This window comes from Anolis carolinensis, chromosome 3 (assembly GCF_035594765.1).
Source record: "Anolis carolinensis isolate JA03-04 chromosome 3, rAnoCar3.1.pri, whole genome shotgun sequence".
NCBI lineage: Eukaryota > Metazoa > Chordata > Lepidosauria > Squamata > Dactyloidae > Anolis > Anolis carolinensis.
In genome coordinates this window covers 278,750,932-278,768,517 of record NC_085843.1, presented here as the reverse complement: position 1 = coordinate 278,768,517, position 17,586 = coordinate 278,750,932, and the positions used below count along the sequence as shown (strand labels likewise).

At 42.4% G+C, this 17,586-nt stretch overlaps 2 protein-coding genes and 1 non-coding gene across 6 annotated transcripts in view; 1 reads left to right on the top strand and 2 right to left on the bottom strand.

The window, feature by feature from the left end:
- Positions 1–2,038, bottom strand: part of ece2 (endothelin converting enzyme 2) — a 72,176-nt gene extending 70,138 nt beyond the window's left edge. The window contains exons 1-2 of one of the 4 annotated variants that reach the window (XM_062976840.1): positions 1,464–1,757; positions 844–986 (exon numbers count right to left, since the gene is read on the bottom strand). In XM_062976840.1, the coding sequence (XP_062832910.1) occupies positions 844–969 (126 nt within the window). In that variant the 5' untranslated portion in view covers positions 970–986; positions 1,464–1,757. The other 3 variants (XM_008116234.3, XM_008116233.2, XM_003224331.4) reach the window with 3 other exon arrangements.
- Positions 2,039–8,444: 6,406 nt separating this feature from the next.
- On the bottom strand, positions 8,445–8,548 carry LOC134298139 (U6 spliceosomal RNA). The gene has a single exon (XR_010005091.1). It is a non-coding gene; the product is annotated as a U6 spliceosomal RNA (small nuclear RNA).
- Positions 8,549–16,530: 7,982 nt separating this feature from the next.
- The window catches only part of psmd2 (proteasome 26S subunit ubiquitin receptor, non-ATPase 2), a 31,134-nt gene continuing 30,078 nt past the window's right edge, over positions 16,531–17,586 (top strand). The window contains exon 1 of the mRNA XM_003224330.4: positions 16,531–16,696. Within this exon, the coding sequence (XP_003224378.1) occupies positions 16,556–16,696 (141 nt within the window). The 5' untranslated portion in view covers positions 16,531–16,555. The remainder of the gene's footprint in view (positions 16,697–17,586) is intronic.

The following is a 17,586-nucleotide window of genomic DNA, read 5'->3' as shown; positions in this document are numbered from 1 at the left end:
AAAGAGACAAGAGTTATTTTTTTCACCCTGAACATTCCACAGATATATAAACCCCACTTGCCAAGTTTCTAACAAACCTCCCAATGTTTGAGGATGCCTGCCATGGATGTGGGGAAAACGTCAGGAGAGAATGCTTCTTGAACATGGCCATACAGCACGGAAAACTCACAGCAACCCAGTGATTCTGGCCATGAAAATCTTTGACAACATAGTACAGTAGAGTCTCACTTATCCAAGCTAAAGGGGCCGGCAGAACCTTGGATAAGCAAATATCTTGGATAATAAGGAGGGATTAAGGAAAAGCCTATTAAACATCAAATTAGTTTACGATTTTACAAATTAAGCACCAAAACATCATGTTATACAACAAATTTGACAGAAAAAGTAGTTCAATACACAGTAATGCTATGTAGTAATTACTGTATTTACGAATTTAGCACCAAAATATCACAATGTATTAAAAACATTGACTACAAAAATGCATTGGACAATCCAGAACGTTGGATAAGAGAGTGTTGGATAAGTGAGACTCTACTGTAATAATGATAATAACAGCCCCGGTGGCGAAGTGCGTTAAAGCTCTGAGCTGGAGACTGAAAGGTCCCAGGTTCAAACCCCGGGAGCGGTGTGAGCGGCCGCTGTTAGCTCCAGCTTCTGCCAACCTAGCAGTTCGAAAACATGCCAATGTGAGTAGATCAATAGGTACCGCTCCGGCGGGAAAGTAACAGCTCTACATGCAGTCATGACCTTGGAGGTGTCTATGGACAATGCCGGCTCTTCGGCTTAGAAATGGAGAGTCAAGACATGAATGGACTTAACGTCAGGGGAAAACCTTTACCTTACCTTTTGGGGTTGTTGTGTGTTTTCCAGGCTATATGGCCATGTTCCAGAAGCATTCTCTCCTGACGTTTCGCCCACATCTATGGCAGGCATCCTCAGAGGTTGTGCCATTATTTTCCCTGGCTCCATGGCTCTGCAAGGGGTCCCTGACCCAGACCAAGAAGCACACACAGCTCATATCTGGGAAGTAGCCTTAACCCTAAGGATGGGGTCCTACTAGTCCTGCACGAGTAGATCTTCCCCAACTGAGGCAGGGTTTGCTGTTTAGGACAGCAGGAGCAAACAGGACGAGGAGGGCAGAGGTGTCAAAAATGGCCCTCCTGCACAGGGAGGGAAAGAGCTCGGTTCAGAGCCTCGGGGGCTGAAGTATCGCAAAACACAAAACATATCTCAATATCCGCGCGGTCAGAGATGAATGGAGGGAGAGGCGAGGCTGGGGGTGCGGAAGGGTGGTGGGAATGGGGTGGAAGTTGAGGAAGGAGCACGCCTTTCTTTCTCTCTCTACTCCACCCCCTCCCTCAGCCCCACATACTGTTCTTTGCAAAGGAGGAGAAAGCGGGTGTCGCTTGGGAGAAGCGAAGGAAACCCACCCGACCCCCGGGTCCCGCTCTCCAGAGACTCACGTTGCTGCCCAGCTCCTGAAGCGCAACGTTCATCCTGGCGATCATGGAAGAGGAGAAGGAGGACGAAGAAGAAGAGGAGGAGGAAGCGAGCCCCGCTGCTGTGATGTGGCCGCCTCCTCCTAGCTCCGCAGCCGAGAGGAGGAGGAGGAGGAAGAAGAAGAGGAGGAGGAAGATCCCTCTGTGTGGGCCATGCTGAGCTGCCCCAAGGAGTGAATGAGTGAGTGAATGAGTGAGTAGATGGGTGGGCTCCGTCCTCCTCCGTCCTCCTCCCTCCCGCCCCCAGAGGTGTTGTGTATTTCTCTCAATCTCTCTCTCTCTCTCTCTGAGCCTGAGTGATGCTCCTCTACCTGCCAGTTTATGAGGATGCGCTGTTTCTCCCTCCCTCTTCCTCTGAAGCCCTCCCCGCTCCTTGATGGCGACGCACGCAAGTTGCTAGTCCTCATGACGGCCTAAGCCCAGCCCAGACTCACTCCAAGCAGGATGGAGCTCTTCGGGTTCTCCCAGTGACGCCTTCCACCCCCGCAGCCCCAAACCTGGCAGGGAACTCTGCCGGATCCCATTTGTTGTGGAAGGCTTTCATGACCGGAATCACAAGGTTGTTGTGTGTTTTTCGGGCTGCGTGGCCTTGTTCCAGAAGTACTCTCTCCTGACGTTTCGCCCACATCTATGGCAGGCATCCTCCGAGGTTGTGGGGTCTGTTGGAAACTAGGCAAATGGTTTTTCCCACCCTGTGGAATGCCCATGGTGGGACAAAACATTCTTGTCTGCTGGAGGCAAGTGTGAATGGTGCAGTTGTCCAGCTTGTTTAGCATTGAATGGCATTGCAGCTTCAAGGCCTGGCTGTTTCCTGCCTGGGGGAATCCCTTGTTGGGAGGTATTAACTGGCCCTGATTGCCTCCTGTCTGAAATCCCCCTGTTTGCTGAGTGTTATTCTTTATTTACTGTCCTGATTTTGAATTTTTTTTTATACAGTAGAGTCTCACTTATCCAACGTTCTGGATGATCCAACGCATTTTTGTAGTCAATGTTTTCAATACATTTTGGTGCTAAATTCGTAAATACAGTAATTACTACATAGAATCATAGAATCATAGAATAGTAGAGTTGGAAGAGACCACATGGGCCATCTAGTCCAACCCCCTGCTAAGAAGCAGGAAATCGCATTCAAAGCACCCCCGACAGATGGCCATCCAGCCATAGCATTACATAGCATTACTTCATATTGAACTACTTTTTCTGTCAAATTTGTGGTATGACACGATGTTTTGGTGTTTAATTTGTAAAATCATAACCTAATTTGATGTTTAATATGCTTTTTCTTAATCCCTCCTTATTATCCAACATATTCACTTATCCAACATTCCGCCGGCCCATTTATGTTGGATAAGTGAGACTCTACTGTACTAGTAGTCAGATTTTGTTCATTTCAACAGAAAGGAGAACACCATGAAAATGAACAAAATCTGGCTACCAGTATTTTTAAAAACCCTATAAACTCAGGACAGTAAATAAGGAGGAACACTCAGAAAACGGGAATTCCAGACAGGAAACCATCAGGGACCACTAACACCTCCCAACAAAGGATCCCTCAGGCAGGAAGTAGCCAGGCTTTGAAGCTGCAAGGCCATTCAATGCTAATCAAAGTGGCCAATTGCACTATACACACTTGCCTCAAGCAGAAAAGAGTTCTTTTTCCCACCTTGGACCTTCCACAGATATATAAAGCCCACTTGCATAGTTTTCCATCAGACCTCATAACCCCTGAGGATGCCTGTCATAGATGTGGGCAAAACGTCAAGAGAGAATGCTTCTGGAACATAGACAGACAGCCCGGAAAACTCACAGCAACCCAGCCAGTAGACTGTTAGGAATTGCGGAAGTTGAAGTCCAAAACACCTGGAGGGCCCAGGTTTACCCAAGCCTAGTGTAGATGCATATAAATATAAAACTCCCATAGTATTGAGCCAAGGCAGTTAAAGTGGTGTCAAACTGGCCCTGGTTAGGACTTGGATGAGAGGCCACCAACAAGCACTCATTGCCACACTGCAAAATTATACCAGTTTGGCACTACATTCAGTGCCTTAGCCCAATGCTATGGGATAGTGGTAGGTATATGTTGTTTTGTGAGATCTGTATCTTTCTCTTCTGTGTAGATGCACTCTTAGTCCAACACCCAAACCATTCAATACATAGGTCGGAAAAAGAAGTGGTTTCTGCACTTGTTCAGAGGCACTCCTGAATTATTCATCAGCTCCTGCTCTCACTCAAAATGCAAATTATAGTGTAAGACTGCAGAGTGGGCTTGTGTAGGACAATTCACAGGTATGTATCCCATTTACTTAATCAGATACCTTAGGCGTTTAGCTCCCAAAGTCAAAACTGAAGCTCAGAAATATAAACTGTTTTATTAACTGCCGGTAATTAAAAACAGTTGTGGACTCAGAGTCTCCTGACAACACTGACCCTTCCTTTATACTGACCCTCTGTACTTACTTTGGCTGCTTTGTACCTCATTTATTTCTAAGGAAATTATCTAAACACTTGGAGATTAGAGGTCTAGGTGAAGCAACAAGCTTTTCTGATCCTGAAAGAGTGGTCAAGGCAAGAGAAAGTCCCCCCAAGATTAAACCAGCCATGATCTGAGCTTAATGTGGCCAAATTGGACTTTTAGGATTCTTCTGCAGCTGAGCCTCTTCTGGCATTATCAGTCAGGAGTGTATTAAATGATAAAGCACTAAGAAAGATTAAGGCAGCAATTATCCTTGAGCTCTCCTAGGAACAAACAATCATATACACCTGAACACAGCTACCCTAAACACAGTATGCATTGCACTTGGAAGACCCTAAGGACATTTCAAGGATAATCGATAAGAGTAATTTGCCCTCCCCATATAAGAGCCACAATTAATAATAACCCACCTGTCAGTACTGAGTCCCATAACACTTAAAAACATTTAAGATGTTCATGTTTCTCAGGTCTAGCCTGTCCTGGCATTCAATAGATAAGACTGGCCAACTTCATATCCAGTTCAAAGGGACCTAATCTCCTCTGACCTTCAGAGCTAAGTAGGGCCAGTCCTGGCTAGTACTTGGATGGGTGAACAGCAACAAATACAGGTATTGTAGACTTTATTTCAGAGAAAGTGACAAAACCACATATTATTTTTCCATGAATGAGAAATCACTATGAAACTAATGGGGTTGTAATAAGAACAGGTTACCTGAAGGTACAAGGGTTATCCAGAAAGCAGATTATGTTTTGGAATTAAAAATCAACGAAGTATAGGAGAAAACATTTACCATATGCAGTTGAAAGCCATACCCAAATACCACTTCTCAACATAGTCGTCATTCAAATCTAGGCACTTATCATAGCGATGAATGAGCTTGACAACTTCTTCCCCACAAAACTCTGCCACTTGCATCCTCAACCAGCTGGTCATCCCTTCCCACAGCTGCACATCGTCGCCAAAACGCTGCGTTGAGGATGCAATCGGCAGAGTTTTGTGGGGAAGGAGTTGCCAAGCTCATTCATCGCTATGATAAGTGCCTAGATTTGAATGGCGACTATGTTGAGAAGTAGTATTTGAGTGTGGCTTTCAACTGCATATGGTAAATGTTTTCTTCTATACTTTGTTCACTTTTAATTCCAAAATGTAATCTACTTTCTGGATAACCCTCGTAGTTACACACATACTTGGGTGCTTATAAATAGCCAACTACTTGGAAACATGATCTGCAGGTGTGTGACAAGAGCTGGTTAGGTCAAGACAACAGTCCTTAGGAGTGGACTGATAACATTATTATTTACTCCTTTCCATTTTACAAAATGAGTTTTTCATTCATGGTATCTACTTACAAATCCAACACAGTGCCTGTAGAACTCTCCTGCAGAACTATAGTTCAAAACAGTTCACTTAAAATGTGCTACTGAAAGAGAGTTCTACACATATATGTTCTTCCAAAGATACAGATAAATTAATCCAAGGGCAAATCAAACCTGATCTCTCTATACAAGGCAAAATGACTGCAATGAGACTATTGTACTTTGGTTGTGTCATGAAATAAAATGACTCACTGGGGAGGGGGAACAAAAATGCTTGATAAATGGGAAGCAATGGGAATGAGGAAGATCACTGTTTGCCATTGCTCTGAGTTTGCAAGAGCTGAGGAGAGCTGTTGCTGATCTTGGGACTGGGCTGTGGTGCAGGCTGGTTAGTAGCCAGCTGCAATAGATCACTATGACTAAGAGGTGAAGAGTTCGAGGCCAGCCCGTGTTGGAGTGAGCACCTGATCATTAAAATAAAAAATAGCCCTGCTCATTGTTGACCTAAGCAACCCGAAAGATAGTTGCATCTATCAAGTCGGAAATTTAGGCACCACTTATGTGGGGAGGCTAATTTAACTAATTTACGACACCATAAAAATAATCCAGCAGTGTTTGGAATGAGGAAGTATCCAAGGACTCTGTGTCACAGTGGACGATGCAGCAGCTGCTCCCCCTGTGGCCAGAATCGAGCATACCCTCAGGAAGCTGGACTCTGGAGAAAGTTAAATTGCCTCTGTGTCTCTGTCTCTGTTTCTATGTTCATATGGCATTGAATGTTTGCCATGTATGTGTACTAGGCTTGTCCGATCGATGGAAAAAATGTTTCAATTCTCGTTTCTAAAGTAGGGGGTACCGGCTCTTCGATATAGAAATTATTTCTTAATTTTTCACCCAAAATTTTCGGATATTTCCGAAAATTCGTAATGTTTCTAAAATGTTTCTAAAATGGCGGACGCGCATGCGCAATCGCCAAAAAACAGGAAACTGGGGGGGGACTTTTCTGGGGGTCTCCCGCCCTCATTTCTTGAGCTATTCTCATCAAATTTGGTACAGTGGGAGAACACATTCCACATTCTTTGCTCAACAAATTGCAGAATGTTTCCTGTCTCCTATGATTTTTGGCGAATTTTCATAACTTTTTATAATACACTATTTTTCAATATTTGAAGAAACTTGTTCCTGGTTTGAAAGTCTTATTTCCTGTTCAATTGGGTTCTTATCACTGTAAAAGTCCCTCTTCTACTTGTGTAGACTTTGGATTAGAAATGCAGCACACGCCAAGCAATGCCTTGACAGGATTGGCAACATCCTTTGGAAACTATATATTGCTGTGGACCCTCTATTGAATCAAATCAATGTCTGACTTTGTGATTGCAGAAATAAAACTCAGCCCAAGGCTTGGGAATAGAAATGGAGCATGAGGGAAGCAATGCCTTGGCGGGTGCCCCATGTCCTTTGGAAACTATTTCTTCCAATGTACCCTTTAGGTTTGAAAACAATGTGTGTCTTTGTGATTGCTGCAATAACACTCAGCCCAGGGGCTTGGGATTACAAACGGAGCGGGAGGGAAGCAATGCACTTGCAGGAACGCAGACGTCCTTTGGAAACTATTATTTTCAAGTCCTCCCCCCCTTTAAGGATTGCAAAGAAGGGCTGATGTGGTGATTGCTAAATTCCAAAAAAGAAAACAGAAAGGCAAAGGGACTCCCTCTGGAGTAGAAAAGTAAAGCACCCCAAGCTCTGCACTTGCAGGAACGCAGACGTCCTTTGGAAAATAAAAGTTCCCTAAAGCCACAGCAAGGACTCTGCCACAAGCCCCAAGCCAATTTCCCAAAAAAAACCCCACAATATCGAACCAGCAACAACAGACAGACACTCTACCCCCTATAGCCAGAACAGTCACTTAGCCCTCTCTCCCCCAAGCAAGCAAGCAGCTTCCCAGCGCGCGCGAACCACCCTCTCTCCTTGGTATCCTAGCCCAGAATGGCTTGGCTCAGTTGGGGAGGGGATTTTTATAGAGATCCTCCACGTGGACGCGGAGGACACTAGCCACCACCTTTTTCAGCCATCATGGAAGTCTCTGATTGGCCAGGGAGCGGTAGCCATGTTAGGCTGCACTAGGCTCCCATTCATGTTAGGTTGCAGAAACAAAAAAAGTTTTAAATTTTTTTAAAAAAAAACATTTAAAAAAATTTTTGGAAGGAAAAAATTTAACGAAAATTTTAAGAAACAATTAGAGAATGGGCCAACGATGGTTCGAATTACATTGCCAGTTGTGCCCAGGGAAAACATTTCAATACTCGTTTCAAAAAACGAGAACAATCCGAAATAATTACGAAACAAGAAACATAACGAAAATTTGGACAACCCTAATGTGTACATTGTGATGTGCCCTGAGTCCCCTTCGGGGTAAGAAGGGCGTAATATAAATACTGTAAATAAATAAATAAATAAATCTCTGAGGCCTTTCACTCATACTATTGTGTTGTTATTCCTTTAAGTGGTTTCCAGCTTATAGCAACCCCAAGACAAACCACATCAACGGGTTTTATTGTCAAGATTTATACTGAGAGAGTTTGCTGTTGCCTTGAATGAGAAAAAAAGGATTCGAAACACAGTCTCCTGGAGTCTTCATTCCATTCTTGGACCACTACAGCATCGTGGCTTGCATCTCATTCAGATGGTCACCATAAGCCAAAACTGTGATTTAATAGCAAATAATAACTAAAATAATAATAATGATAATAACAGTAATATACTTTATTTATACTCTGCTCTATCTCCCCAAGGGGACTCAGAGTGGATTCCAGGGTACATATATGGCAAACATTCAATGCCGTTATACAACTGATAACAAAGACAGACAGTACATAGATAGAGGCAAGGCTTCCTTTTTCTTTCAGACATGTGTGCTTGACTCAGCCATAGGGAGGTGCTGTTGTTCCAATTTTTCCACGTCAAGGAGACTGTTGTCCATGGACGCCTTCCTGGTCGAATTGCCAGCATCTTTTCAGGGGCGCTAACATTGCTATTTTAGAACTGCTAGGTAAACAGAAGCTAGGGCTGGCAGTGGGAGCTCACCCTGACCTGTGGCTTGAACTGCCAACCTTCCGGTCTGCAAGATCTACTGTAGCTGGCGGTTTAACCCACTGTGTAATATGGAATGCTTTTACAAATTTGCGTGTCATCCTTGTGCGGGGGCCATGCTAGTCTTCTCTGTATCGTTCCAATTTTAGTATGTGTGCTGCCAAAGCGAGCTAAACTAAGCTAGTTGTTAGACATTTTACATGGGAATAGGCCCGAGAAGTTAACTGACACCTTTCAGACCTTTTCGTCTGCTTCCACCATAGAAATTTGGTCTCAAATTGCTACCTTCACTTACTGGTTTTTACTGAATATCTTGTCAACGTTGCCACCTTGTTGTTTTCCATATTCCCCTTGTCCTTAAGACCTCATTTGTTAGTGTTTCTGTGCTTAACTTGATAGGTACAATTCTAAAGGGTTTCTATGGGCTTTCATACATTAGATTTCCTTGACATTTCTGTCCCTGCCATTGTTTTCCGTTGTGCTTGGAAGCAAGTGGCATCACCAATGAGCTGACCTTAGTTGCTCCTTTATTATTTCCTGTTCCTTTTAATCCATCAATTTCTCTCTGGTGTGTTTGTGTCACTTCTATTATTCATTTCCAACCATCCCTCCTTCTGAGTGTTATTTTGCACTGGAGAGCTTAGATAAAGCTATTTTGCAACTCAATTTTTTGTAACAATACTGTTTTGCAGAAGGAGGGAGAGAAAGGGGGAAAGAAAGCCAACCATTACAGCAAGTATTTTATGCTGTCTTCCTAAATACAAAATGGAAGGTGAGAATTGTCCCTGCGTCACAGCAAGTTGGGTGCCAGGGAAGAGTCGGCTGTCACTTATTAAGAAGTGTCTGCGGGTAATAACTGGGCACAATGCGCATTGCTGAGAGCCAAATTAAACATTTCGAATGCTTTTATTTTCAGTTATTGAAATACTGAATACTGCAGCGACTAACAATTTCCCAACAAAATTTAAAACTTAATGAAGGCAAACAATTAACACTCACCAAAATGTACAGCATAGCAATCGAAACAACTAATAAAACTAGGAGAAAAAAACACTTAACAAAAATAGCCACTTGGCATATTATAAAACCTATGCCAGATTTCTTTAAATTGTATCCTATAGCCATGTTAGAGTGCCATTTCAAACTAGCCTGTCCAATGGTCATGCCGATGAGGAATGATGGTAGTTGTAGTTCAACATATATGAATGCCAGCAGATTGGTAGAAACTAGTGTAAGCCTATGAAAACCACTTTGTCTGTTATTAAGGAATAATAGGGTTGGCACAGGTAAGATCTCCTGGAGAAAGATTTAGATGCCACTACCACCAAACAAAGCCCTTTCACTCTAACAAGCTTGATAAAAATGCCCTTGATTTTGAACACAGAAGATTCTGATGGCAGAATGTGCAACTGAATACCATTTATCTCTTAGCTTTATTAGAATATCTTTTTCTCAGACAGCATAAAAGTTTTCTCGACACTGAAAGAAACCCAATGTGACTTTCATGGATGTATTAAGAACATAAAAAGAGACAATGTGGATCCAAAAGAAAGCCCAGTGTATCCTTTTCACATTGTTGCTCACGAGAAATCCAAAAGCAGGACTGACGTGCAACAACACATGTGTCTGGATCTGCCTCTAAGTTGCCTGTTGACTTATTGCAACCTCATTAATTTCATGGGTTTCTTTAGAGAAGGAATACTCACAGGTTCCATCCAGTTCCTTCCTCTGAAATATAACCTTGATTCCCTAGTATTTGTTGGCAATCTCCCACTGAACTTTAACTAAGCCTATTTTCTTCCAAGACCACATGGGATCTGGTGCTTTTGGGCATGAGGGGTACAAGACTCAGGAAATATGAAGGAATTCCTAAGGCCTACAGATAATTTTCAGGACTTGCTGAGCTGAGCTCTGTGTCTGGAAAGATCTTCAGTTCAACCTGATATTAATTTATTTATTCTTCAAGGTTTGGTAATCTAGCAAAGAAGCTGCTTATGAGAACATGGAAGTGAACTGGGGGAAAAACTGTAGGCAAGAAATAGATGACATGATGGTTATTTCCACCTCAAATGGGGACAGTGAATGTGTTCTGGCTTTTGGCCTGAATTTTAAGGAGCTATCCAGGGTGCTGAACTCTACCCTAAAAATGGACCCAGTGATGTGGAAAGCTCCTTTAACAATCAGACAAACACTCAGAATGGATTAATGGCATCACTGTCATGGAAGCAAACAGCCTCCACTGGATTGTTCTTCCTTCTTTCCTTCCTCTCCTCTCCTTCTTAGGATATTGGAAAATGGGATGGGCTGGACACATACACACAAAGCATATTGTGTTTGCATATTGACAAAAGGAAATCTGGAAACAAGTAGAGCGTGGGAGGATGAAGCCCTCTCAAGTCATCTTTGTGGGCCTTAGTTTGGGGACCCTTGGTCTAAGCCATATCATTAACACGGCTGTCCAAATTCAGCAATAACCTCATGTAAAAAAACAGCAGAAATAAAATGGTAGGGTGGAAGATTTGGGCAACAGCAGTGATTCTCAAAGTCTCTGGAGAGGGGCAATTTCATTGTCTTTGGTTGCTGTTCCATAGCACATTTCCAGTTGTGGTAAATGGATACAATAAGTTGGAAAATGCTAGTATCCCACATCAGGTAGCATTGGAACAGAGGGCTGTCTGTGTTATGAAGCTTGATGAGCACCATCTGCTGGAGCACTGGATAAATAAAATTCTTTCGGTGGCAGTGGCCATAGCTAGGAAGCCAAGCTTCCCAACCCAATAATCACTGGCATTGCTAGGAGAAAAGCAGCCTTCTCTATTCTGTTGCCTTCCAATACATAATAATAATAATAATAATAATAATAATAATAATAATAATAATAGATCATATCCTCAGCTGCTGTAAGAAAATCACACAGACTGACTACAAACAGAGGCACAACTATGTGGCCCAAATGATTCATTGGAACTTATGCCTCAAGTACCACCTCCCTGCAGTAAAGAACTGGTGGGATAACAAACCTGCAAAAGTATTGGAAAATGAGCACGCAAAGATACTGTGGGATTTCCGAATCCAGACTGACAAAGTTCTGGAACACAACACACCAGACATCACAGTTGTGGAAAAGAAAAAGGTTTGGATCATTGATGTCGCCATACCAGGTGATAGTCGCATCGATGAAAAACAAAAGGAAAAACTCAGCCGCTATCAGGACCTCAAGACTGAACTTCAAAGACTCTGGCAGAAACCAGTGCAGGTGGTCCCAGTGGTGATTGGCACATTGGGTGCCGTGCCAAAAGATCTCAGCTGGCATTTGGAAACAATAGACATTGACAAAATTATGATCTGTCAACTGCAAAAGGCCACCCTACTGGGATCTGCGTGCATCATCCGGAAATACATCAGACAGTCCTAAACACTTGGGAAGTGTTCGAGTTGTCATTTTGTAATACGAAATCCAGCATATCTATCTTGTTTGATGTGTCATACAATGTCGTTGTGTCAATAATAATTTTATTTCTTTCATGCCTCTTCTCATGGTTCAAAGCGGGTTACAACATTGCTAAAGCACATAATCAAAACACATAATCATTTAAAAACACTCTGTAGATTAAAATAAAATGATAATAATACTTTGTTTTTCTATCCTGCCACCATCTCCCCAAAGGGACTTGAGGCGGCTAACATGGGGCCAAGCCCAAAGGAGAAACAAAATATAACAAATTAAATCCAATACTGTATCTATAACTGAGAAACAATGATACAACAATCAAATACAATAAGCAGTTAAAACACAACATACAGTAAAACACATAATGACCATACAAAATAAGGTAATGATACAAGCATCAACCGCTATGGATAAAAAGGGGATGGGAATATAAAAAGTACACAATTTCAAGACCATTTACTAATACAGTAGAGTCTCACTTATCTAACATAAATGGGCCGGCTGAACATTGGATAAGCGAATATGTTGGATAATAAGGAGAGATTAAGGAAAAGCCTATTAAACATCAAATTACATTATGATTTTACAAATTAAACACCAAAACATCATGTTTTACAAAAAATATGACAGAAAAAGCAGTTCAATACACAGGAATGTTATGTAGTAATTATTGTACAGTAGAGTCTCACTTATCCAACACTCGCTTATCCAACGTTCTGGATTATCCAACACATTTTTGTAGTCAATGTTTTCAATGCATCGTGATATTTTGGTGCTAAATTAGTAAATACAGTAATTACTACATAGCATTACTGTGTATTGAACTACTTTTTCTGTCAAATTTGTTGTATAACATGATGTTTTGGTGCTTAATTTGTAAAATCATAACCTAATTTGATGTTTAATAGGCTTTTCGTTTATCTCTCCTTATTATCCAACATATTCGCTTATCCAACGTTCTGCCGGCCCGTTTACGTTGGATAAGTGAGACTCTACTGTATTTACGAATTTAGCACCAAAACATTGCAACATTTACTACAAAAACATTGACTACTAAAAGGCAGACTGCATTGGATAATCCAGAACGTTGGATAAGTGAACGTTGGATTAGTGAGACTCTACTGTAGATTACACATATTACTTCCACATACCCCTAACTGTCCTGATTAATGCACTGTCTCACTTTTTCTGCTGCTTTTTAAGTGTCCCGGGATGCATCTCTATTGCAGAATTAATGCAGTTTGACGTCACTTTTACTGCCATGGATCAATGCTATGGAATCACGGAAAGTGTAGTTTTACAAGATCCTCAGCCTTGTCAGCCAAAGAGTGCCGGTATCTCTCCAAAGAACAAATTCCAGGATTCTGCAGGATTGAATCGTGGCAGTTAAAGTGAAGTCAAATTGAAAACCCTTCAAACGTTGTTGGACTGCAAATCCCAGCATCCCATGGAGTTGGCTGTGCTGGCAAGGACTGATAGGGGTTGCAGTCCAAAAAAACTCTAGAAAGTCACATTTGCCCACCTTTGATTTAAAGCAGGCATGGGCAAACTTGAGCCCTCCAGGTGTTTTGGACTCTAACTCCCACAATTCCTAACAGCCGGTAGGCTGTTAGGAATTGTGGGAGTTGGAGTCAAAATACCTGGAGGGCCCAAGTTTACCTATGCCTGATTTAAAGCCATGAATCCCTAGGCTGCGACCCAATAAAGCTTAATGCCTCAAAACAGCAAATCCATTGCAGGAGTAGATTAGCATCAGAGCTGTCAAGGTGTGCCAAAGATCTAGACGGCTTTTGTAGGATCAAAGGCCAGGAAAGTAATCTCTTGGCAGATCTATTTAATTGGTCAAGCTGCCTAAACCGGGGTGAAAGATGGTAAATTATTCCATCAACATGACAAATGAAGTGGAAGGAAGAAAAAGGAGTCCAATACGAGCCAGTTCTCAGGTCTGACGTTGCTAAACCTGATGTCAAGATATAAAAGGCAAACAGTAATGAATACGCTCCGAGTTTTAGTCCGAACTTTAAAGGAGCGATACAAAGCATTGAATCTATTTGAGTGGATGGATGCTGTATCTCATTCTGGGGCCGACTTATAATTGAGTATGGCACTTTAAATCAAAATGTCTATTTTAAACAAGAACGCAATGTATTATAGATCAAAATTGATATTAGTGTTTTAAAGCAGCACTTTATCTGTTATCTTGAGTTTACAACTTTTATAATGTGCACTTTACTTAGTATATTATCATAACCTCGCTGTTTTTATTTCCATGTTTTATTAAGTGTGTTTTTATTTCTAGAGGTTAATGTTTAAATTTTATAATTTGTGTATGTTTTTGCTCATTGATGTATTGTATATTGTTATTATTTTTATCTGGTATTATCTGTGAGCTGCCCTGAGTCCCCTTTGGGGAGATGGAGGCGGGGTATAAATAAACGTATTATTATTATTATTATTATTATTATTATTATTATTATTATTATTAAAGTGTAATTACTTATTACAGAATCCTTCCTTGGTGTCTTGGTTTTTAGACCTGTTCTTGGGTTATTTGGGGTGCTGATTCAGAAAATTGCATTGGATAGACTGCATCAGTTCTAGATTCAAAAATATGGTTATCATGATTCTATATGGCGACTGATATATGGCATATGTTATCTATCCCAAAAACTAGAGTGGATAGGGGAAAACTGGTGCACTTTTTGGAATCAGCTGGCCAAATATACCCAGAAACAGGGGTAATATTCAAGGTACCATAATGTGTGTTGGCCAGTGTCATAGGTCAGTGTAATGAGGAGAGACAATAGTAATAATTACAGGGCTGTTTACAGAATCCTGTTACTGCACAGACTTGGTCCCAGTCATGGAAGAAAGGCAGGGTGCAAATGAAATATTTATTTATTTATCGTGTCAGAAGCGAAATATATTTATTTATCGTGTCAGAAGCGAACTGAGGGTACAAGTTGTAATGTATTTTTTTTAAAAAAACTTGGCATTATACTATACATTATGCTAAACAGCTTGAGTCTGAGCCATATGGGGCTTAACTAATATAACACAGCCCAACAAAAAATTTGCTTGGTATCTTGGTTTTTAGGCCTGTTCCTGAGGTTACTTGATTCAGAAAACTACAGTAGATAAACCTCATCACCTCTAGTATCTTAGAGATGGTTATCATAGTTTTCTGTAGGCAAAGATGACAGATGGCATATGTTCTGGATCTCAAAAATGGAAGCTGATAGGGGAAAAGTGATTTATTTATTTGTCATGTTAGAAGCAAATTAAGGTTAAAGTTATAATGTATTTAAAAAACACTCAGATAAAGTTAAAACTTGCCCTTATATTAAATTTCCTTTGGCCAGAAGCTGGTGTTGCTGTAAGAAGGTCCTCCATTGTGTATGAGGCAGGCTCAGGCTGCATTGCAATAAGTGGTCTTATTGTTTGCCTTTCTCCACACTCCCATGTCATAGACTCCACTTTGTGGCCCCATTTCTGAAGGTTGGCTCTGCATCTTGTGGTGCCAAAGTGCAGTCTGTTCAGCACCTTCCAAGGTGCCCAGTCTTCTGTGTGCCCAGGAGGGAGTCTCTCATCCGGCGTCAGCCACTGATTGAGGTTCCGAGTTTAGCCTGCCATTTTTGGACTCTCGCCTGCTGAGATGTTCCTGTGAGTATCTCCGTAGATCTTAGGAAGCTGTTTCTTGATTTAAGACATTGGCATGTTGGCTGATATTCACAGAGAGGATGGGCTGGAGACGTCAATGCCTTGGTCCTTTCATTAATGTCTGCTACTTCAGGTGGTGCAATACTGTCTATAAACAGATAATTTCTCCAGCGGTGTTGAGCGCAGGCATCCTGTGTTAATGTGAGAGCCATATCCACTGTTTTTACGTGGTGAGATGTGTTGCACACTGGGCATGCAAAATCCGGTAGCAGAGTAGTTAAGCGCAAAAGCAGATGTCTTCACTGTATCTGGTTGGGATCCACAGCTTATGCCAGTCATTTCTAGTACCGACTATTTGCTTGATAGTCAAGCAGTGCTTCTTCTAAGTCAGAGCACAGTCCAGAGTAACTCCCAAGTATTTTGGTGTGCTACAATGCTCCAGTGGGATTCCTTCCCAGGTAATCCTCAAAGTTCGAGAAGCTTGTCTGTTCTTAAATAGAAAAGCACACGTTCTGTGTTTTAGATGGATTAGGAATTACCGTACCTAGTTTTCCCTGTAATAGGCAGTAAGAGCACCTAAAGCTTCAGAGAGCTTCTGTTTCACCATTTCAAAGCTCCCTGCTTGAGCGGTGATGGCACGATCGTCAGCATAGATTAAACTCTCTGTCCCTTCTGGCAGCAGCTGATCATTTGTATCAATGTTAATGTTTTGGACTTCAACTGCCACCATTTTGAGCCCTGGCAGTTAAAGTGGGACCAAACTACATTCATTCTCCAAGTGGTTCCCATCCTTTGCTTTTTCTTGTTTAGGGGACTCCAATACCCAGAAGTCTTATCCAGCTGGAGCAACTGTTAGGAATTCTGGGAGTTGAAGTTCAAAAGCCTGGCGGAGGCGGGCCTTTCGCTAATTGGACAGCGAGGGCTGCTCCTCCCTCTTTGAAGCCCCGCCCCTTTGACGCGTATTTCGTCCCTGGCGTGCTCTCCTCGTGGATTGGGCCGGCTAGGCCCCGCCCCCGAGCTCACGCCTGCGCAGATCCGAGTTGTGTCATTCTCTGAGAGGAAGCGATGGAGGACGGTGGCGGTAGCCAGCGGCGGGCTCAGCCGAGCGGGTCGGGCCCGGGGGCTGGGGACGAGAAGACGCCGGGGCCGTGGAGCCGGGAGAAGAAGGACCCCAACGCGACCGTGGCGGACAAGGAGCAGGAGCTGGTGAGGAGCCCGAGGCAGGCAGGCAGGCAGGAAGGGAGCTGAGTCACTACTAGGCCGCAGAGGGGAGGGCCGCCGTCGCCATGGCAACGCCCCCTTAATTAGGGAACTGAGGGTTCCTCACCTGTCAATCACACCTCATGCAGTTACACTAAAAGTCCTCTGCCTGGGAATAGTGGGCCCTCATATCCCTTCCAGGAATGCATTTAGAATTAAAGCAGACTCTGTACCAGTCATGGGCCAACTTGGACCCTCCAGCTATTTTGGACTTCAACTCCCACAATTCCTAACAGCCGGAATTGTGGGAATTGGAGTCCAAAACCCCTGGAGGGCCCAAATTGGCCCATGCCTGATATAGAGCCTGTGGATAGGGATGGCCTACTGCCATGGCAGCGTTCTCTGGAGATCTGGGGTTTGTAGTTTACTCTCATGATTTCATATGACGTTGCCTTGCGTGTTAAAATGGAATAATAGCACTATAACTGTGGTGTGATGGGACCCTTTTAGGTAAGAGTACAGCAGTGTCTCACTTATCCAACACTCGCTTATCCAACGTTCTGGATTTTCCAAGCCATTTTTGTAGTCAATGTTTTCAATATATCGTGATATTTTGGTGGTAAATTCGTAAATACAGTAATTACAACATAACATTACTGCGTATTGAACTACTTTTTCTGTCAAATATGTTGTATAAAATGATGCTTTGGTGCTTAATTTGTAAAATCATAACCTAATTTGATGTTTAATAGGCTTTTCCTTAATCCCTCCTTATTATCCAACATATTTGCTTATCCAACGTTCTGCCGGCCTGTTTATGTTGGATAAGTGACACTCTACTGTATTATATTTATTTATACCCCACTTTATCTCAGAGCAGCTTGTCAGAGTAATGG